This window comes from Coccinella septempunctata, chromosome 9 (genome assembly GCF_907165205.1).
Source record: "Coccinella septempunctata chromosome 9, icCocSept1.1, whole genome shotgun sequence".
Classification (NCBI taxonomy): Eukaryota; Metazoa; Arthropoda; class Insecta; order Coleoptera; family Coccinellidae; genus Coccinella; species Coccinella septempunctata.
The window spans coordinates 13,915,435-13,939,501 of NC_058197.1; the positions used below are offsets into that span (position 1 = coordinate 13,915,435).

The 24,067-nt window shown below is 38.9% G+C and overlaps 2 protein-coding genes across 2 annotated transcripts in view; one reads left to right on the forward strand and one right to left on the reverse strand.

Moving 5' to 3' along the window:
* The window catches only part of LOC123320929, a 191,412-nt gene that overhangs the window by 93,586 nt on the left and 73,759 nt on the right, over positions 1-24,067 (reverse strand). Inside the window, exon 5 of the transcript XR_006538824.1 lies at positions 16,582-16,631. The gene's annotated coding sequence lies outside the window, so the exon portion shown is untranslated. The remainder of the gene's footprint in view (positions 1-16,581; positions 16,632-24,067) is intronic.
* LOC123320927 (calsyntenin-1) overlaps positions 1-24,067 on the forward strand; it is a 125,412-nt gene that overhangs the window by 27,835 nt on the left and 73,510 nt on the right. Inside the window, exon 2 of the mRNA XM_044908421.1 lies at positions 13,469-13,748. Within this exon, the coding sequence (XP_044764356.1) occupies positions 13,469-13,748 (280 nt within the window). The remainder of the gene's footprint in view (positions 1-13,468; positions 13,749-24,067) is intronic.

A 24,067-nucleotide genomic window follows, 5' to 3' on the forward strand; every position in this document is an offset into this window, starting at 1 on the left:
TGAACATTTCATACGAACGTGTTCATCTATATAGTTCACGTCAATTTGGACATGAGGAAAATTGCTGCAAAATGGATCCTCAAATATTTGAATGTTGACCAAAAGCGTGCAAGAAGCATAGCGTTCGATCTGTGCTCGATTTGAAAACGATGTTGACTTCTTAAACCGAATTGTTACTATGGATGAGACTTGGGTGCATTTAGACGATCCAGAAACAAAGCAACAATCGATGGAATTGCGACACTCTGGTTCTTCAAGACCTAAGAAGTTTCGTGTCCAAAAATCTGCTGAAAAAGTTCTTGCTTCAGTTTTTTGGGATTGACATGAAGTAATCATGACTGATTTTTTGGATAAGGGTAGAGCAATAACCGGAGATTACTATTCGACATTACTGACCACTCTACGGAGAAAAATTAAAAAGAAAAGACGCAGAAAGCTATCCAAAGGTGTTTTGTTTCTGCAGGACAACGCCCCTGGACACAAATCTCATGTTGCTATGCAAAAAATTCGTGATTTAAGCTTTGAATTACTGAAACACTCCCCTTATTCACCAGTTTTGAGTTCATCCGACTATCATCTCTTTCCTCAACTGAAAAAAAGTTTGGAAATTCGTAAATTTTCTTCCAACGAGGAGCTAATGAAAGCTGTGGAGGTCTGGTTAGCAGAGCAAGAAGAAATATTTTTTTTTGAAAGGTCTAGAGACGTTGCAGTTGCAAGTTCGCTGTAATAAATGTATCCAATTAAGGGGAGAATATGTTGAGTAATAAAATATTTTGACATTGAAATTTTGTTTGGTTCTATAGTAGGCTGAGAATTTTTCATTATATCCTCGTATATGGCCAAAATATAATGAAAATTGAAATCCCACATCCATATATGTGCAGAGGAAAGACTCTCAGCCAATCGTACTGCTCCTATCTGAATGGAATCCAAGAGTTGCCATTGATGTTTGGTAGCTGAGCTCGCTATACATGTAAAATATAAAAGCATGCTTCAATTTCAGGTCCCATCTCGACCTTGAAATATTTCCTAGGATTGAACAGATATCCCAGCAACAGATTTTTCTGGCCATTCCTTCATCTCTCTGAGATCTTCGCTCAAGGAATTGATTCACTGCCATCCATGGAAGTGAAATCCAAAGCTGCAGAAAAGTATGTCACTGTCGAATGTAGACACGAAGACGCAGATCTAATTCTCGGTTGAATACAGGAGATCGTTTATATAACACAGAAACTGAGAAACAATGAGCAACAAACTGAGCATTGTGACACTCCTTCATTCATAGTGAAACCTACTAAATTGCAATCATCCACTCCATCTTGATTGTTCCTGATGGAGGAAAAATTCTTCATCCACTTGCACGGACTCTCAGAAATGGATAAGAATCCCACTAAGCATTCTCGACTTCTGTATATTCAAACTAATGGACGACCAAACAGTTTATTGGCTGAGTACACAAATAAATGCATTTTATTGATTCGCTAGTCGGAAGACTGTAAAGGCTAATCCGTCTGTTTCTATTAAACAATACTGTCAGTTATCGAATATGTAGCTAGATTTTCCACAGATCCTACAGTGAATCTCAAGGAAAATTATTCGATGGCCACGTCTGTCCCCGTTTTGCATAATTACATCACACCTAAATGGAAGAAAACAGGTATGAAGTCAGCATATTACACGTGAATCGAGTGAGATATGAATCACACGACTCAAATCAATTGAACGAATATGTATAATTCATAGCAGCATTAGCATTATCAACAAACAGGTATCATAAATCAGAAGGTGCATGGAAGCAAATCAACAAACATATTAGGATGAAAAATTATTCTAGGGTATTATTAGCTTTAAAAGTCGGATGTTAGGAATGAAAGTTAACAAGAAGAATATTCATGATGTTACTCTCTCAACTCGAAAAAGCTACTCCTTTAGTAATGAATCTCGAAATTCTATCAAACTGGTTGCAGTGGCGGTTCCAGAAATGATGTTGGGGTGGGGGCATAATTTTATTTAGGTTTTTGTTGATTTAAAATAAATAGCCCTTGGTCGATGACCGTTCTCTAATCATTTTTCACATTTCGCTTTGGCGTGGTGAAAGTTCGGGCTTTATATATATACGACCACTAGTGGAAGATTAATTGCTACGTTTAGGAAGATGAACAGTCCGCTCTGACCGATATTTATCTTCGTCAGAGTCATTAGTTTTTATCTATTCCATTTACGGAAGTGGTTTGCGTCCACTATTCACTACCTATGCGATGATCACAATGAGCTATTCCATTCCTACTCATCAATTCACAGAGGTAGCTTTTATTCGGTAAGAGAAATTGTACTAACGAGCTATGAAATTTGAAGCCTGCCATTCTGAGGTGCTTAACATGCTTTGAATCAATTTGTTTTGTTATGGTAGATTTACTGAAAGCTCAGTAGTTGATTACACTACATATGTAGAAAAAAAAAACATTCAATACGAAGTGTGTTTTATTTTATCTGAGCGTAGTGAATTGAACACGATTATCGAAAAAATACATTCGTGATTAACCACTCTTCCAAATATCCTTTCCATTTCATCCTCAACCCTTGGATGTAGAAAATCAAAGGAAATAAAGAGGCCTACACACGCCAAGAAAGGAGCACAAATACCTCGGTTGGTCTGAGATCATTCTCTAATAAAGGGTAATGTAACTACAAGAAATAATTTCAGCAGAAGGAAAAACTGAAAATGTTCAATGGGAACTTGAAAACTGCGAGATCTTAGACGTATATGGATCTCAGCAAGGATATGTTAGACCTTTTTACTGGGTTCCTTACAGGGCATATCCGCCTCAGGAAACACCCCCGTCTACCAGAAACTGACGAGTGCAGATTCTGTGTAGAGTCCAGATCGTTGGTTATGCGTGATTGGATCCACTATCTGCTAGCACAATTGCCAGATATGAAGAACATAAGTCTCTTATTGATCTGATTCCCTTCGGTTATGTACTAAAAAGATACAGCTACATTAAGAGAAAGAGTTCCGAACAAAGAAAAAAGAAGAAACCAACAATTAAAGCCTCCGAAGAAAAGGACAGAAAGAAACACACTAGCAGAACCACAACCAGTTCCTACCTCAAGCACTCCCAACTATCGAAGCAATTTTGAACATTCAGCTCGTGTTTCGTTCATGTTGGGACGCCCATATCATATAATCGTAGGGATTCTATCGAGGATTACATAGACAAGTGCGCCACCTGTTGTTCGGCAAGTGGATGCCACGAGGGCCGTGTGTAGAAACCTATGGACATGGGTGGTGACTCAACTACTGTTTGCCCCGATGAGTTCATGATCATGAAGAGACAAATTCTCTGAGACATTTGACAAAGCACACCTTACACCTTACAATACGTATCTGAGGCAACAAGTCCGGTTGAAATCGAAACTTGTCGCCATTTGTTCGATCCAACCAAACAGGTCGTCTCGTCATTGCACCAATTCTGGATGCTTTGTTTTCTGTCCCAGCAAATAGTAGCATTATGATTGAGACACTCTTCGTCGATAACCCAACCAGCCGTAACTAACACAAAATCAGCCGCCGTAAACCCGATCGCTGCCATGAAAATCGACTGCTTCTCAAATTTTATAAATCGCCCATAAAATAGCGAAGAGCTTCACAATAAAAATGATGAATGCGCCGAACGTTGGCGGGGACAGAACGCCGGAGAACATGGGATATTACTCCGTCGTTTAGACAGCCGAAAGATGAAAAGGCATGTCGCCATGAGAAATTGTTCAATATGTATCAACAAGTCAGCGGATATTTCAGCAGGCGCCTCGTAGATTCGAGATGGCATCATGAACTTCTCGAGGTATGAGGCATGGACCTAATTCGCGAAAGATTTGAGCCTCGTTGTATGACGTGTCGACATATATCCGTCCTGTGAAGGTTTCAGGTTTACGACTGATTTTATGAGACCCACCGAAGGGTCGTTCATCACTATTGGTAGAGTCGGTTGACTACAGAGAACGAGGATGCAAATCCTTCTTGAATCACCATGAAAAGTTTTGATTGCTCGCTGTGTAAGAAATCTTGAATAACTGCTCCGTTAATTCTAAGCCTACCTATGTTAGTTATACCCCGGGTGTCATAAAGCTTGATCGGAGAATCAACGCTTGATTGACGAATAGACGTTAAGTTGTTTTCAATCGATAATTCAGTCGTGATCATTCAGAATATCATTCTCGCATCAAATTATGATGTTCATACGACCATTCATCTATTCTCAATTGCTACTTCTTCAATATATTCGGAAATGAAAAGGTTTCAGTGATTTAGTTTTAGAAATCTAGTGACTGTCAAATCATTGATCGAAGAATCAAAGTTTTATGAAACCCGCTGTGAATGTTACAACCACTCACCCCGGGTTTCATGAAGCTCGATCAAGGAATCAACGCTTGATTGACGAATAGACGTCAATTTGTTTTCGATCGATAATTCAGTCATGATCATTCAGAATATCAATCTCGCATCAAATCATGATGTTCGTACGACCATTCATTTATTCTCAATTGCTACTTCTTCAATATATTCACCAATGAGAAGGTTTCTGTGACTGTCATATCGTTGATCGAAGAATCAAGAAATTTTTATGGAACCCACTCCTAGTCACCCACTGTAAAATCAATATCTATGTGAAAACTTTCCCTGTGCGGTATTCATGTCTTTTCTTCATCAATAAATAAACGAATAAACACAAATATATCGATAAATTTAAGTTATTCAAGTGAAGGACAAGGTAGATCCGTATGAATTGCTGTTTTATTGGGAATAACTTGCCGGACAAGTTGCCAATGTAGGTATGTTTGTTATAAATAACCCTGTATACAAGGTGAAATGGACGGAAAGCTAAGGGTAGATGGAACTCATTGAGGGGAGTCAGAATAACCTAATTTAAAGGGTCTATATCTATTTGTAATCAAGATAGAGTGTTTTATTTCGTCAATAGGGAATACTCCTTCTGACGAAAATGATGTAATTTTTATGAAATATCTTTGAAACGTCATATATTGAAATAACCATTTCAACCGTTTCCCAAAAAAAAAATTTTAAGTACTTAAAAATGAAAAATAAAAAGGGGTATTTAAAATTTAAAGCGTTTCATTTCTACTGCACAAGTTGGCAACATACACTGAAATATGCGTTTATAATAAAGGACAACAAATGTACTATCTTGATGAGATAGACAAAGATGGCTGTCTATGGAGTCGACTAACGAAAAAAGTCGTAAAATTTTATGGGATTTTTATAGCCGGTTGCTGTTGAGGCTCGCCAGTGAGTACACTCCCTATGATGGCTGCAAATCAACAGCTATTATTTTATAAACAAGCCATTGTTCCTTTCATTTTCTAGTAGGCGCTGTTGCCAAATCGTAAACTAGATACGAAGCAATTTAAATTTTGAAACCTCATATGTGAAGAATGATTTTGAATAGTTTCCGAGGTGCATTTGAAAAATCATGAATGAAAGTCATATGCATATGCTGTGATAACCCAAATTGAGGGGAATTCCCCATTCCTCCAATTACCCATAACTTTGGAACCACCCTATATATAGGGCGAGTCTTTGACTCTTACTAATATTTCAACAGTAGATTCTTTAGGTTGAAGGAATACTTTTTCCTTTACCATTTTTTCCGAATCGGCTCGGTTTGAAAGACACAGGCTGTTGAAAATCTATCATTAAATAAAAATATTTTTTATGCTTTTTCAAGAGCCTGTATAATTTGAACCGAGAAAAAATAGTAAAAGAAAAAAGTGTTCCTCAAGAATCTTCTGTTGAAATATTTGTATGAATCAAAGACTCACCCTGTATAACAAAATCGTTTTTTTAATTCTCTTGATAACTCATTACATGTACGCAAATTATTTCCTTCAATTTTCAAGCAGTGTACATAAGTACGTCCAAAAATAAAAAGTTAACGACCCTATATACCTTGCTATGGTTGTAATTTCCTACGCTATTTCCGAACATTTGTCTCGCCACTTGGAGATACATATATCATTATAAGCCACGGGAAGTCGCCTGGTAAGACAGTCAGTCTGACTGCAGTATTTAAAAAAAACTGGGAAATATTGGATGCCACATTTTATAATTAACTTGCCATACGCGAATGACGGAGGAAGTTGAGCGATATACATGATACTTTGGGAGTAATCTTGAGTATCATCACTTCGGGAAGCGCACAAAGGGGATTTATTTACTGTGAAAACTTCTGAATGCAACGTTCAAATGGCCCATTGAAAAAAAAAACAGGTAGGGAATGGATATGGTCTGAAAATCTCACAGGATTTAGACGCAAAATTCAACTATCATGAGAGTAGATTTTTACGAAGGCGTAGAAGGGCCACATAATATTTCAAAAATATTTTTCCTTAAATTCCGACTTTGAAGTCGGAATTTAGTTAAATTCCGAGTTCAAAGTCGGAATTTAACAAAATTCCGAGTTCAAAGTCGGAATTTAACTAAATTCTGAGTTCAAAGTCGGAATTTTGTTAAATTCCGAGTTCAAAGTCGGAATTTACTAAATTCCGACTTCAAACTCGGAATTTTATTCAGTTCCGAACTTCTACAGGGTGTTCTACGACGACGTAGATTTGTTCCTGAATTACAGTTTGCTTTTCTACAAATATTCAAATTCATATAATACAAGGTGTTCCCACATTTATGATGAATGAATAATTATGTACACAGGGTGTACATTATTATTTGAGTTTTCTTCTATGAGAGGTCATAACAATGATATGACAACCTTTTACAGACATGACATGACATAAATATCTTTTTAGACATAACTGTTTTTAGATATATTCCGGATATTTTATGAAAAAATTTCCTTCTCATATGTACTCGTGAGGCTCAATGGACAAGAAATCAGTACACCCCGAGGTACACGCGGTGTGCTTTGATGTTTCTTACATGAAGAGGTCATTGCAACGATGAGAAAACCTCATATAGGCAGCTCTATGACGAATTGGTTCATTTCCAAATATGCTGAGATATTCATGAGAGGATTCAGATTTGACAAAATAAACACGTTGTTCTTTAATAAATATTGAACTTGATGTATTTTATTGGAGAAAATTGTCATGAGGTCCATGTTTTTGAATAATTATGAAATTATGATCATAGACAGGTAGAGGTAAGGTTGGGCACAATCTCCCCCCACCCCAGTACTGAAATAGTAACCATAAAATAACATTGAGCTCCTAGGCCCCCCCTCTTTATATATGGAAAAATAATCTATATGTCGTCGTAGAACAACACCCTGTGCATCTAGCCTGTATCGGTTTCGAAGTAAACAAAATTCCGACTTCAAAGTCGGAATTTACTAAATTCCGACTTTGAACTCGGAATTTAGTTAAATTCCGACTTTGAACTCGGAATTTTGTTAAATTCCGACTTTGAACTCGGAATTTAACTAAATTCCGACTTCAAAGTCGGAATTTAAGGAAAAATATTTTTAAAATATTATGTGGCCCTTCTACGCCTTCGTAGATTTTATCATATAGAGTTGGTAATCTTTAGTATTTAATTTTTTTTGTGAATATCTTATATTCACTCTGTATAAAGGTTGAATCTTTGACTCGTACAAATATTTTAACGGTAGATTCTTGGGGTCAAAAGAAATACTTTTTTCCTTTATCATTTTTTTCGAATCAGCTCGGTTTAAAAAATGCAGGCTGTTGAAAAACCATAAAAACATGTTATTTTTAGTTCTATCTCACAAACGGTTTTATGGAATGAAATGGATTTCGGCATATTGTTTTCCATTTATGTGATTAATCTTTTTCTAACACAAGATATCACCCACGTCTTTCTCATTATGACCATTACGTACCATAAAAATACCAAAAATTCACCCAACTCTTGCAACTAAGTTGAACGCTATCTAATGAATATTTGAACGTTTTGTGAAATAAAAGTAATCTTCACATTTTCTAGCATAATGCGCCGTTTTCGAATAATTTGAACTTAAAAAATTAAAAAATATCTGTGAAATTTGATACATTGGCTGAATATAAATCTGTAAAAGATCCACAGATTAAGCTAGTTATTTTGAAGGTAATTTTGTTTTTCCAAGAGTGGCACAGCTCATTATGAAAATTTAAGATAGCTATATCGGAAGAAATGGTATAGGAAAAAAGTGTTTCTTTTGACCTCGATAATCTACTGTTAAAATATTCGTACGGTTCAAAGACTCAACTTTTTGTGAGCTACCTTCGAAGATTTTCCATGGATACCAATGTTCAATCATTTCATCAGTATCCTCGAAAATTGCCTCAACTCTGAAGTCTTCCAGAACCGAAACAGTGCTCCTGGGGTTATATAACCGACAAATCACAAAGGCATCCGTTGCAGGGCCACCAGCATTTGAGGAGGAAAACCTTTTTGGGCGTCTTATGAAGCTTTTAAATCAATAAAAAATTTTGCTGCGGTAGAATCCTTATCGAATTCTAATTTCAGCGAACTAATGAGGGCCCCGCACAATTTTTTCCATTTTCTCCACGCGATACGAATTCGACGTCTTCATCCCTCATTCAATTCGGCCCCAAGTCCGGGTTAACGACAGCCATTACCCCCTCAAATCGAATCATAAGTTTTCGAACTGGCTCACGGAGCCGTGAAACTCATTTCGAGTTGTAGCGATCGAGAGGAACGAATAAATTGGCGTCAACTTTTTTTTTCTTCTTTTTTTCGTATGAAAAGAATGACTGGGAAACTGGCACGGCGGCGGCGTTTTTGCTGATGGCGTCTCCTTTCATTAAATCATTTCAACTTCCGAGAAAGACGAGACTAAAAGAAGGTCCCGGATTGGCTGTCCGGGTAAATTGTCGTTGGGATAAGTTCGGAAGTCTTCTTGACGAAATTCCTTCGGATTTGGGAGGCCTTTTGATGAAGTCGATTTTTATTGCCCCGACTCGGTTTTTATGAGAGTTGAGTCTTTTCCGGGCGAAGAGTATATACAAGGTGATTCATTGGTAAATGGGCGAAAGTTGGGTAGATCACAGCATATATAGACGGCTAAAGACGGCTGTGGGGTAGATAAAGGTGGGTCAGAATATTTGAAGGGTCTATCTCTCTTTATAATCAACATACCTACATAATATTTTATTGATTTTGTCAATTTCTTCAATTAATTGTTGTATTCAGCCAAAGTACCTAATTTTTCAAATCTCACGGGTAATTTTTAATTTTTTAACATCAAATCACTCGAAAACGGCGCATTATACGAGAAAATATGAAGAATACTATTATTTTACAAAACGTTCAATTATTCTTTAGATAGCGTCCAACTCAGTTTCAAGAGTTGGGTCTTTGAAATTTTTGGTATATTTATGGTACGTAATGGTCATAATAAGAAAACTGGAATACGTGGGTGATATCTTGTGTTTGAAAAGATTCATCGCGAAGAACTATATGCCGAAATTCATTTCATTGGATAAAACCGTTTGTGATATAGAACTGAAAATAACATTTTCCGCCGACCTCTTAATAATAGCACTATTGAACGTACACTAAATTAGCTGTTAATGAACCCTTTTATTGGTTAATTTCCTATTAATGCATTATTTTCATGGGTAATCGAACATAAAAGTATTCAGCAGCTTTTCAAATGATTATTTTATTTGTATGTCGCATTGATTTTCGTGGTACCTAGTGGGTGAATTGAAAAGTGATGAATTGTGGAGGTTGCAGAAAAATTATGATGGTTAGAGTGTAATCAATATGTCTATTTACTACAATTCCAACTTCCACCAGCTCCACACATTCTTTAACAAACATTCAAGGGAACGATATTAATGTGATTTACTCAAAATGTCACAACTCGAATATGCCCTCTATGGACTTCTCGAATTGTTCGATCGGCCGCATAAATATCAACATTCCGATGTGAACATAGAAAATTTATAAGGTGTCAAATTTGACTAGGCATCGATAGGAAATTTTTGCAATCATGAATTCGCACTCAATTCAAAATGTGGTCTACTGAAAAATCTTGTAATCAACTCGTTTATTAATTGAGCGATTAATGATCTGGAACATTAATCGCTTTCATTAATAACCTTGTTGATTAAATAACTAATACGAGTCAAAGACTCAACCTCTATATTTTGTCCTTATCTAGTCTAGAAGTACCAGAAAGTGCCAAAATCAAGCAATTCGGAATGCTCTGTACATTTCAGAAGGTTCCTATCCAATTTTTCCCGTTCAGTCTCGGGAAAAAGCAATTCCCCAAAAAACGCTTCCCGTCCTATTTACAAACAACATCCCACCTGTTCGGTAAACCGTCTAATGACCCCATTCAGCCGCCCCTTCAAAAGAAGAGGGTTCTCGCTTCGTCCTCATCATTAATTAATTTTTCTGGAGAAAATGTTCTCCCAGAAACCGCATCTCTCGTAGCGGCCAGGGATTTTCCGCCGTGTATCTTTTAGTACCGAAACTAAGAACTTTATTCAAATTTGAATACATTATACACGAGGGTGTTGCATGGGGAGCCTTGTCGGGGGTTCTTTGTGCCGGTTCTGGAACGATTTAATGGGGTTTCAACGGAGAAACGCGGTTGACTCTTTTTATCGGGCATCTTTTTCCTCGTGAAATGAAGTTATCGAATGGAGTGGTTCTTTTCTTCCAGAAAATGATGATTAGAAGAGACAACGGAATGTTTGTTCCTTGAAAATCACAATTGAAAGATGAAAGGTTGAAATGAACCCAGCTATAAGACGTAGTGACTGTCAAGGTTCCGATATACTTGTCAAAAAATGAGCATGTAATATCATTAGAGGATTAGATACTGGAGCTCATTACAACTCTGGAATTAAAGGGCGAGCTGTAGAAGTTTCTTTGAAGTTACACGGCTTTGTGCTCTCTTAAAATAATCTACATTCTATAGAGGCTCAGTCTTTAACTCGTACAAATAATTTAACACTTTTTTCCTATAACATTTTTTCCGATTCGGCCCTGATGAAAAAATAAAGCCATTTTGAGTTTTCATAATGAGCTGTACCGCCCCTGGAAAAACAAAATTTCCTTCAGAATAACTAGCTAAATCTGTGACCCTACACATCTATGGATGTTTTGAACAGAGTTGTATTCAGCCGCAGTACCCAATTTTTGAAATTTTACGGATACTTTTCAATTTTTGAACATCGAAAACGGCTCATTACCGTAGATTCGGGTGACTTGGGACGATTTTGAAATTCAACTTGTCATATGTCAAAAACGGTGACCTATTTTCACGAGAAAGAGTTTCAAATATGCTGAATGACTCATACTATTGATTATGCTTCAGAATTTGGATATACATTTAAAAAAAATAAAGTATACTTGTCCCAAGACACCCGCCGAGTTGGGAGGCCTGAAACACAAGTTGAAATCTATGGTTTCTCAACTCTCAAATGAAATAGGTGACTTGGGACGGTGTACAGTTTCGAAAAATTACAATTTGTGATTATATGGTTGCAATTCGGTAAGAAAATCAAATGATAAACCCCTATTACAGCGAAAGTGAATATATTGCAACTCAAATGTAAAAAAACTAAACAAAACAAGGGAACTTTGATGTCTTTCATTCTTTGGTGATTTCTGTGTGGAAATAACGTAAATAATGATATCCTGCGATAAATAGTCATATTTCCTGCTGCCAATGCGCCGCTTGTATCTATTCGGCATTGTCCCAAGTCACCTTATAAAACAACAAAATAAATGAATGAGATCCGTGTTGCCGTTTGATTTGTAAACAACCTTGTTTCATGACATATCTAATATCCCACGTATCCAGAGAAAAAATACACATGCACAATGTGAAACACATGTACAGGACACTAGAAACTATAAGAGCCATAAAAAACGCGCTTTTACTCTCCTAAATTCATTAATTTTTCCTGTCAATTCAAACGCTCTGGTCACGGCAAACTCAACAGGAATTAATTGTTAAACTAACCGAAAAGACGCTACACGATCTTATAAGTTTGTCCCTTCACTCATAAATGGTGAGAAAAAAAGAAATCAGCAAAGAGGGGTAATTGTCCCAAGTTACAGGACTGTCCCAAGTCACCCGAATCTACCGGTATACGAAAAAATATGAAGAATACTTTCATTTTACGAAACGTTCAAATAATCATTATATAACGTCAAACTTACTTTCGAGAGTTGAGATCTTTGAATTTTTTGTATTTTAATGGTACGTAATGGTCATAATAAGAAAACTGGAGGACGTGGTTGATATCTTGATAAAACCGTTTGTGAGATACTAGAACTAAAAATAACAATTTTTCATGGTTTTTTAACAGCCTGTATCTTTTAAACCGAGCCGATTCGAAAAAAATGGTAAAGGAAAAAAGTGTTTCTTTTGACCCCAAGAATCTACTGTTAAAATATCCGTACGAGTCAAAGACTCATCCTGTATAAGTTTCTTCCTAATTTCTTAAAAAAAAGGCATGTGTCATGCCAGTGGCAATGATACCGAGGGAAATTTCAGTGGACGAACGACCATCCACATGAATGGATTCCTGATCCTCCTACAGACGCCAAACTCACATCCTGTAATCAACATCCGAGCCAGCCTCTGAAGGCCGTCGAAGACAATGCAGGGACAACCGAAAGTTTCCTAATAAACCGCGGGAATCCTTAATACACCGACGCCTCGCGTCAGCGTCATCTGTTCCCGAAATAAAGGAAAACAACCGATTCAAATTAAGATGGACCATTTTCCACGGGCGGAAACTTCCGCACGAAATGGAAACACCAACGAGTTGAAAACTTCCGACGCGGACTTCTCCGAGTTTGTAATTTCCGAATTTAAATCAGTTACATTGTTCGCGGACCGTCCGAAAGCTGGATCACCAGACGTTGTGGATGATGAGGAACGAAGGAGCCAACCGGAGCCAACTGTATAGCAGCGTCTTGGTCTTGTATCGGAAAACTTCTGTCCGTCTATGGATTCGGAGATTCCGAGGATTGATAACGTGATTAGTCGGGATAATACGTCTCTGCCGATATAACCGATGCGGCTTATTGTTCTTCACAATTGAGCTATAACTCATCCTCCATCTCCATCCTCTGAAGGAGAGGAGTTATTCTAAGAGGCGGAAGATTAGCTTTGTTTTCTTACTTTTGCCAAGAAACTGACACCAAAGTATTTTCTGCGTTGGTTAGCAATGGGGAATTCTCCTCAATTTGGGTTATCACAGCATTATATACAAATTTAAACTGATTAATTATGAGTTTCATTCATGAATTTTTCAGATGCACCGCGGAAACCATTCAAAATCATTTAAATCGCTTCGTTCCAAGTTTACGATTTGGCAACAGCGCCTACTAGAAATGAAAAGTACAATGGCTTGTTTATAAAATAACAGCTGTGTGTTACCATGTTCATCATCCAAATTCCCACACCACATGCCCTACTAACACTCTGTTTTTTTTTTCCAGTTCCGAATCTCGACATAGACAACTTGGACAACGGCTACCACGGCCTTGTCAGGGAGAACGAGACGATCGTGGAAGTGACGCCCGCGATAAGGGCAGTCGGCTCGCCCGTGTGCAGTTTTCGCATAGTGAACAAGCACCACGGAGAGGCTCCCTTCGAGATCATCTCCAAGGATGACGGATACGCGGAGCTGAAGGCGAGACGCTCGCTGAACTGCGAGAAGAGGAAGAATTACAAGTTCGACATCGCGGCAGTCGGGTGTAACGGGAGGCAGAGCATAAGGTGAGTCGGAAGACGATAAGAAACGAATTTCAGGTTGATCCCAGGTGTCTGTGCACAGGAATAAGACAACGTTTTCGGGCGTAAATCACTCTAACCCTTAGGGAGAGCGTCCACCAAAGTAGCGTAACACTAACATGGCACATGCATGACAAACGCGATGCAAAATAATAATTGAAACTCCACTCAGATGCGTGATATCTGAAAATTATGAATCGCCTTTGTCATGTATGTACTATGTCTGTGCTACGCTACTTTGGTGGGCGCTCACACTTAATGGGCAGTTTTCTGTCTTCATCAATCCGTATATGCGTTTCGCTTAAACCGGATGTATTTCGACCTTCCCCAGTCAGCATCAGACTCCAGACTGGAGCAGTTACAGAACACTGCGATGGGAGAGAAGAAATATACTCAGATATCTACCACTGAGTAGCCATGTATGAGAAAGCTTAGGTTGTTGAAAGCCAGATGTCGCATCGATTTATTTATTACTTCGATGCCACCATTGGCTTTCAACAAAATGGTCCTCTGCTTCATTCTGGAATAAAGCAGGGAAACTGTTCAATATTTTCGCCATAGCTGTCTCGATAATTGCTAACATCAGTATGCCTGTAAAAGGTGTTGGAATAAAATTCAGATTTGACGGAGGCCTATTTAACCTGGAGCGCCTCAGAGCAAAAACCCGTACAAAGTTTATAACGGAACTTCAATATTCAGACTGCGCACTTATCGCTAGCAGCTCAGAGGATCTACAGATAATGCTGGACACCTATAAACATATATACGAAGGTTTAGGCCTTAGACTCAATATCGACAAAACCAAAATCTTAATAAGTCCGTCAGAAAGCCTGGCGAATGAAACTCTAGGTCGAGCAGTTCAAATACTTGGGGAGCTTCATAACTACTAGAGCTAACCTAGACACGGAAATACACAACCGTATCAATTCGGCATCACGGGAATACTGGAAGCTAAAGGACAGAGTATTTCAAAATCACGACCTCAATCTGAAGACCAAGACAGCTGTTTACAAAGCAGTGGTCTTCCCAACGCTTCTTCACGAAAGCGAAAGCTGGATGCCCTACAGGCGACATATCAAACAGCTTGAACAAACGCAACAACGTCATTTAAGACAGATAATGCACATCAGATGGTTCCACAAAGTTTCGAATGCAGAAGTCTTGCAACGCGCGAGTTGTACAATAATTGAGACTCAAGTAATGAGGGCCCGACTCAGATGGAGCGGCCACATTCTGAGGATGGAAGACACAAGACTCCCCAAAATAGCTCTGTATGGCGAATCCACTGAGGGTGGTACCGACTAAAAACTACTAAGTAACACAAAGAGCCCTTCCGTAGCTACCTTCCCCCACCACAGTCTGAGCAATGATCCCTCGAAGCTCGTCAATCGTACATATTTCGAAAGAAAATCAATTCGATAACCTTAACTTCAGACCAGCAGTATATATCCCAACTATTGGACGAATGTGAAAAATGCCAGTATGACTGGAGCGTGAATTCACGAATCTCATGAAAATACCAAAGCATATTCCCAACAAAGATCAGCGACAGATGATGCGAGGACAACATTCGAATCCCATTCTCCGGAACAAGACCAAAAGGGAAAAAGAAATCTCCGTTCGTATCTGGAGAAGGGAAACTTTATATCTGGCGTTTTTCACGCCTGAATTATCCCGGAATCAATTCATGAAGGGACGACAACGGAGATAAACAGGTTGACGGAAATGAAATCCCTCTCATTTCAACGGGATTGCGTGTCTGTTATGCGGCGTTCCAGATTGCGAAATATACAAATGCCCGTCGGTTTGTCGGGCGTCAATCTGCGAACGAAATGGCGGAGATTTCATGAACTGTCTCCGAGGAAATGACCGCGTTTTGTCTTGGTCAACACCGGAGGTGGCGGGACTGTGGGAAGGATTTAGAAGCTACTGAATCAATTTTCAATATTTCATAATTTGATTTGGTTCGATCGGTTTATTCAAATTTAATGTGAAGTAACAGAGCTTCTGTATGCGCTCAGGAGTGTCTTGAAATGATATCTATATCACCATGGACAGCCAGGCTATGCTGAGGTCCCTAGAATCACACTGCCAGGGTTCTCTGCTGACATGGGAGTGCCGTAATACCATAAAGCAACGGGTCAGAGTCAATAAAGTTAATGTCCAAGGAGAACCAAGGCATTGTGGTGTTGAAGGAAATGAAAAAGCCGATGATATTGCAAAAAGAGCATTAAGGTTAACACCTGTTGGACCTGAGCCTTTCTGTGAGCATGGAAAATACCATTATGAGGCAGGGGCCCAACAATGGGAGTTGAACAACAGAATAACCCTCTGGAGAAACACTGCTGCATTTACTCAATCAAAGAAATTCGTGATGATTTCACCAACCTACACCAGAAAGCTGCTGAAGCTATCACGAGCTAAGCTTCGGGGTGCTGCTGACAGGATTTGTACCGCATGGGGAAGTCAGCAGATGAGATTTGAAGGCTCTGTGGATCAGAAGCAGAAACAGCTGAACACGTGGTATGCAAGTGTCCAGAGCTGGCTGGCCATTCATACGGGAAAGTAACGGGGAGGTAACGGCCAATGCCCTTAAAGATGTTGTCGGTTTTATCAACACCTTTGACCACCTCCTTGGGTTCCTATGAATGAGTAGGGTAGACAACGAAAGATCTACATGGTCGCAGTTTCCTGAAGGCTAACCGAGCCACAACGACCCTGGTTCAAATAATAATAACCCAGCTTTTGTCATTGGTCAGATTGGGTACCGATCAGGAATACATTTTTCACTATAATTTAAGATGGTGTCCACACTTACCCGACTACTCGGATACTCAGGATGTTCAAAAGGCCAACAACAACAGGAACCTAGAAATAGAAAAATGAATTAACGAAACATGATATGGGAGATTGTAGATTGTTTTGAGGGGTTACAATCTGAGATTGAAAATAACCAAGACACCAAGACCTTAACGTCATCAAAGCTTTACAGCCAGCCCTTCATTTTATGAGTTCTAATGACCATCACTATCTGTGAGTCTGCACTAGTCGGTCCTGCTGAACCTATTCTTATTGGGTGCTTCGAGAGGTGTCAATTTCTTGTGAGAATGCCAGATGGGATATGTAACCAATACTTTCTACATATCGCAAAATTTAGGTTCCAAGGGAACTTTTTGGTCTGACCCAGCCCTGATGAAGAGTCTTCATCTTTCTTTTTCTTCCTTTGTTTGAATTTTTTTCTTGTGGGCCTTATTCTTCTTTCTCTTCTTCTTAGGACGTAATCTGCTTGGGAGGTTCAGTCTTAGCTGTGAAGCTTTTATGCCATCTTTTTGGTGGTTTGCCGGGAGGTCTCTTGGATAGTTTCTTCAGACTATGTCTCTTAGATATCACGCAGTTCATGGGGATTTGCTGGCTTGCGTTCAGGTTTCTGTAATCACCTCTTTGAGGCCGGTTGTTTTTATGGCTATCCACCTTCCATTTCTTTCACGATTTGTGTGATTTCGGCCATAATTAGGTTGAATAAGGTCGGTGTTAGACTGTTACCTTGTTTTTCTTGTTACTTTGTACTATTACCTGTATATAATCTTCTAGGATAGCTTTTTTTCGTGGTACCTCTATGGCATCTGTTAGAAGCACTCTGTCAAATGCTTCCCTCAAATCAACCATGCGGAGAAACTGTGGTTTCAGTCATCTCTCTGTATTTACCTCTTCGTTTGTGTACAGAAGTAAAAGCACTAGATCCTACAAGTTTCCTAAGGCTTTGGTATGAATGCAGTTGGCACATGTCACACTTGCTTGGAGATTCCTTAGAGCCAACATAACCCTCGGCATTATTGACTTCCATCGTCAAGATATATCGACCCCCTTTTTTTGAGAGCAACTAGATATTCGTACACTTTTTTATCAAAGAAGAAATATCTTAACCACCCCTCATCCGAATATCTAAACCACCCTTCATGCGAATATCTGCGGAATGATTCTATAGAGACATTCCCCATCGACAAAAACGCTTTATGAACAAGGGCATGCCTTCGAATTCCACCCGAACCGAGAAATTGTATCTTTTTCCCATCTTCGCAAACCGCGACAGACGAACTCCCCGAAGACATTCCACTTTCCAATCCCCGAACCAATTATGGCAGTCCCTTTTTCCGACTTTCCATATTCTCCCTCCCGCTGGCTGAAGAACGTTCAAAGGTCAGAAGTTTCGAATCCTCTCCGTCAATTTTCCCCGTCCCATTTAACTTGTATCCGACGTGGTGGAGTCGCAGTCGAAACTCAAAGATAATCTAATTTCCGAGCACTGTAACTACCCGCAGCTAAATAATCCAGTTAATGGCAACTAACTGGCCAATAATGCGGGACCTCATCGAAAAGTTGGCCGAGTTTTCAGGAATACGGCAGAAAGTTGGCCCGGACCGAATGCTGGTCGGACAAATACGATACGGAACTAATTGAATTATCTTTGTGGTTTCCGGGAACTGAGAAATGAAACGACCAGAGTCCAGGTGGATAACGCTGTGGTTCAAGGTGTCGCAGGAAGCAAGGACTGTCTCTTATTGATGTTGCAATGGGAAATAATGAGTATTGCAGTATTTTCAATATGGAACACTCTATATATGTGAAGACAACTACTCGCACTTCTGGGGGGATCATCTAGAGTGTAAGGAATCGTTCTTAGTCGAATTTAGGAAGCACTACTCCTCTCCAAATTCAGACAGTCGCTCTGTAGCGTGATCAGAGTGGTCTGGATAATTTCACCGTCATTTCAGCCGGATCTGCCACCACTACATTACAAGGTGATTCAGACACGTAGACATTAAACAAGAGGCTTGCTGAAATGGTTGAACCCCTTGGCCACCCTTGTTTCTATGGTTTTTGAGCTTGATGCTTTCAATTGAGATAATTCCTCAGCTACTACTACTGCCTAGTACTCGTACTGAGCTATCGAAAGAATCTTGAAGTCACTCAACAAGTACAGGGTGGGCGGTGGTCTACATAATACTATCGTCTTCCAATTGAAGTATAGCTCACCCTCTATTCCCTATGAAGAATTTATGGGTGATAGCACCTACACCTAGGTTTGAGGAGATTTCGTCTTACAATTTTGCTCAAAATATGTCCCCCTACCTTTAAAAATTGATCTGTTCCGGCTTCTTCATTGAAAACATCCTTGTCGAGACATAATTGGCCTGGCAAGTTTTCAATTCAAATTGTCACCTCCTGTAACTACTGCAAGGAATCGATGAAAATTTGCAAACCATAGTATTCATGTAGAGGTTCAAGTGATCTTTCAATTGAGATAAATCTCAACCCCTATTCTATATTAAGAATTTAGGGGTGATTGAACTATTAAAAATTCATATCATGAACTATAAACTCACAGAACTCAATCAAATCTACTCAGAACACAAAAGTTATACTCTGGCCAAACATCTGTGAACACTTCTCCTGAGTGTTCCTAGTTTTGTGCCTTTACTTGTCTGAAAAACTGAAACATGAAGTGCCAAAAAGCAACCCTCTTCACCTCCGATTGAATTCCTCATTCCCTCCCTTTCAGACACATTTTCCGAACCGGATTTAACCCCCCACCTCCCCCAACTAGACGTCCAACGAACTACATTAAATTCGACGCAATTCTTCGCCTTTTTCTGAAGATCCTCACGTTTTGTACAGACAGATCGATAGGATGGACGAAGCGAGGCCTCGTCTTCCACGACGTTCTGCAAGATAAATCGGTCAGAGGATATCCTGCAGCCTGGCGCTTTGCCTCTTCACCGATATGCCACCCTAATAATAACATCTTTTGAGGTGGATCGATGCTAAGTCACCCGATACAGAATGCGAATCGGCGTATATGTTTATTCCGTAGGAAACGAACTGAAATTCTGATCTATATGGACGTGGGGGAAAAGGCGAGTTTTGGTTCGTTTAGCTGTCCAGTTTTCTGAGACAGATAAAGTTCGATGTCTTCCTGAGGAAGCGATAAGTCGCACTCACTCTCCAGCAGATGTAATTCCTTTTCTCCCCCAAAAATGACGGAGATATAGGGAGGATTCTTCATATTATGAAGTGAGAGATCCTTAGTACGTTTCTGTCGTCTCTAGCAAGTTAGTTTTAATGAGGGTGAATTGGTGGACATAAAGTGTTGATAGACTTTCAAGTGTATATCAACAAATTTTTGTGAAAATAATGCTGAAATTCTGATCTATGCGGACGTTTGGGAAAAGGTGAGTTTTGGTTCGTTTAGCTGTCCAGTTTTCTGAGACAGATGAGGGTCGATGTCTTCCTGAGGAAGCTAAAAGTCATGTTCATTCCCCAGCAGATGTATTTCCTTTTCTCCTCCGAAAATAATGGAGATAGAGAGAGGATTCTTCATATTATGAAGTGGGAGAGCCTAAGTACGTCCCTGTCTTCTCTAGCAAGTTAGTTTTATTGAGGAGGAGTTGGTGGACATCAAGTAGTGATAGACTTTCAAGTGCATATCAAAAAAGTTTGTGTAAAAAATGCTGAAATTCTGATATTTGCGGACGTGGATGAAAAGGTGTGTTTCAGTTCTATTAGCTTTCCAGTTTTCTGAGACGGATGAGATTCGATGTCTTCCTGAGGAAACGATAAGTCATACTCACTCTCCAGCAGATGTAATTTCTCTTTTCCTCCGAAAATAATGTAGATAGAGAGAGAATTCTTCATATTATCAAGTGGGAGATCCTAAGTACGTCCCTGTCTTCTCTAGCAAGTTAGTTTTATTGAGGAGGAGTTGGTGGACATCAAGTAGTGATAGACTTTCAAGTGTATATCAAAAAAGTTTGTGTAAAAAAATGCTGAAATCCTGATATTTGCGGACGTGGGTGAAAAGGTGTGTTTCAGTTCTATTAGCTTTCCAGTTTTCTGAGACGGATGAGATTCGATGTCTTCCTGAGGAAACGATAAGTCATACTCACTCTCCAGCAGATGTAATTTCTTTTTTCCTCCGAAAATAATGTAGATAGAGAGAGAATTCTTCATATTATCAAGTGGGAGATCCTAAGTACGTCCCTGTCTTCTCTAGCAAGTTAGTTTTATTGAGGAGGAGTTGGTGGACATCAAGTAGTGATAGACTTTCAAGTGTATATCAAAAAAGTTTGTGTAAAAAAATGCTGAAATCCTGATATTTGCGGACGTGGGTGAAAAGGTGTGTTTCAGTTCTATTAGCTTTCCAGTTTTCTGAGACGGATGAGATTCGATGTCTTCCTGAGGAAACGATAAGTCATACTCACTCTCCAGCAGATGTAATTTCTTTTTTCCTCCGAAAATAATGTAGATAGAGAGAGAATTCTTCATATTATCAAGTGGGAGATCCTAAGTACGTCCCTGTCTTCTCTAGCAAGTTAGTTTTATTGAGGAGGAGTTGGTGGATATCAATTAGTGATAGACTTTCAAGTGTATATCAAAAAATGTTTGTGTAAAAAATGCTGAAATTCTGATATACGGATGTGGGTGAAAAGGTGAGTTTCAGTTCTATAAGCTGTCCAGTATTCTGAGACGAATGAGGTTCGATGTCTTCCTGGGGAAACGATAAGTCGTACTCACTCTCCAGCAGATGTAATTTCTTTTTTCCTCCGAAAATAATGGGTATAGAGAAAGAATTCTTCATATTATCAAGTGGGAGATCCTAAGTACGTCCCTGTCTTCTCTAGCAAGTTAGTTTTATTGAGGAGGAGTTGGTGGATATCAATTAGTGATAGACTTTCAAGTGTATATCAAAAAATGTTTGTGTAAAAAATGCTGAAATTCTGATATACGGATGTGGGTGAAAAGGTGAGTTTCAGTTCTATTAGCTGTCCAGTATTCTGAGACGAATGAGGTTCGATGTCTTCCTGGGGAAACGATAAGTCGTACTCACTCTCCAGCAGATGTAATTTCTTTTTTCCTCCGAAAATAATGGGTATATAGAAAGAATTCTTCATATTATCAAGTGGGAGATCCTAAGTACGTCCCTGTCTTCTCTAGCAAGTTAGTTTTATTGAGGAGGAGTTGGTGGACATCAAGTGTTGATAGACTTTCAAGTGTATATCAAAAAATGTTTGTGTAAATAATGCTGAAATTCTGATCTATGCGGACGTTTGGGAAAAGGTGAGTTTTGGTTCGTTTAGCTGTCCAGTTTTCTGAGACAGATGAGGTTCGATGTCTTCCTGAGGAAGTTAAAAGTCATGTTCATTCCCCAGCAGATGCAATTCCTTTTCTCCTCCGAAAATAATGGAGATAGAGAGAGGAATCTTCATATTATGAAGTGGGAGATCCTTAGTACGTCCCTGTCGTCTCTAGCAAGTTAGTTTTAATTTGAGGGGATTGGTAGACATAACGTGTTAATGGACTTTCAAGTGTATATCAAGAAATGTTTGTGTAAATAATGCTGAAATTCTGATCTATGCGGACCTGAGTGAAAAGGTGAATTTCAGTTCTATTAGCTGTCCAGTTTTTTGAGACGAATGAGGTTCGATGTCTTCCTGAGGAAACGATAAGTCATACTCACTCTCCAGCAGATGTAATTTCTTTTTTCCTCCGAAAATAATGTAGATAGGGAGAGAATTCTTCATATTATCAAGTGGGGGATCCTAAGTACGTCCCTGTCTTCTCTAGAAAGTTAGTTTAATTGAGGAGAAGTTTGTGGACATCAAGTAGTGATAGACTTTCAAGTGCATATCAAAAAAGTTTGTGTAAAAAATGCTGAAATTCTGATATTTGCGGACGTGGATGAAAAGGTGTGTTTCAGTTCTATTAGCTTTCCAGTTTTCTGAGACGGATGAGATTCGATGTCTTCCTGAGGAAACGATAAGTCATACTCACTCTCCAGCAGATGTAATTTCTTTTTTCCTCCGAAAATAATGTAGATAGAGAGAGAATTCTTCATATTATCAAGTGGGAGATCCTAAGTACGTCCCTGTCTTCTCTAGCAAGTTAGTTTTATTGAGGAGGAGTTGGTGGACATCAAGTAGTGATAGACTTTCAAGTGTATATCAAAAAAGTTTGTGTAAAAAAATGCTGAAATCCTGATATTTGCGGACGTGGGTGAAAAGGTGTGTTTCAGTTCTATTAGCTGTCCAGTATTCTGAGACGAATGAGGTTCGATGTCTTCCTGGGGAAACGATAAGTCGTACTCACTCTCCAGCAGATGTAATTTCTTTTTTCCTCCGAAAATAATGGGTATAGAGAAAGAATTCTTCATATTATCAAGTGGGAGATCCTAAGTACGTCCCTGTCTTCTCTAGCAAGTTAGTTTTATTGAGGAGGAGTTGGTGGATATCAATTAGTGATAGACTTTCAAGTGTATATCAAAAAATGTTTGTGTAAAAAATGCTGAAATTCTGATATACGGATGTGGGTGAAAAGGTGAGTTTCAGTTCTATTAGCTGTCCAGTTTTTTGAGACGAATGAGGTTCGATGTCTTCCTGAGGAAACGATAAGTCATACTTACTCTCCAGCAGATGTAATTTCTTTTTTCCTCCGAAAATAATGTAGATAGAGAGAGAATTCTTCATATTATCAAGTGGGGGATCCTAAGTACGTCCCTGTCTTCTCTAGCAAGTTAGTTTTATTGAGGAGGAGTTGGTGGATATCAATTAGTGATAGACTTTCAAGTGTATATCAAAAAATGTTTGTGTAAAAAATGCTGAAATTCTGATCTATGCGGACCTGAGTGAAAAGGTGAATTTCAGTTCTATTAGCTGTCCAGTTTTTTCAGATGAATGAGGTTCGTTGTCTTCCTGACGAAGCGATAAGTAGTACTCACTCTCCATCAGATGTAATTTCTTTTTTCCTCCGAAAATAATGGAGATAGAGAGAGGATTCTTTGCATTATGAAGTGGGAGATCCTAAGTACGTACCTGTCTTCTCTAGAAAGTTAGTTTCATTGAGGAGGAGTTGGTGGACATCAAGTGTTGATAGACTTTCAAGTGTATATCAAAAGAATTTTGTGTAAATAATGCTGAAATTCCGATCTATACGGACGTGGGGGAAAAGGTGAGTTTTGGTTCGCTTAGCTATCTGGTTTTCTGAGATAAATGAGGTTCGATGTCTTCCTGACGAAGCGATAAGTCTTGTTCGATCTCCAGCAGATGTAATTTCTTTTCTCTCCCGAAAATAATGGAGATAGAGAGAGGATTCTTTATATTATGAAGTGGGAGATCCGAAGTACGTCCCTGTCCTCTCTATAAAGGACATGAAGCGTTGATAGACAAAACTGTTTGTGTAAATAATGCTGAATTAGAAATTAATTAACGAAAACCTAAAGTGAAATACTGCTACTACAAAACAAAAATTCT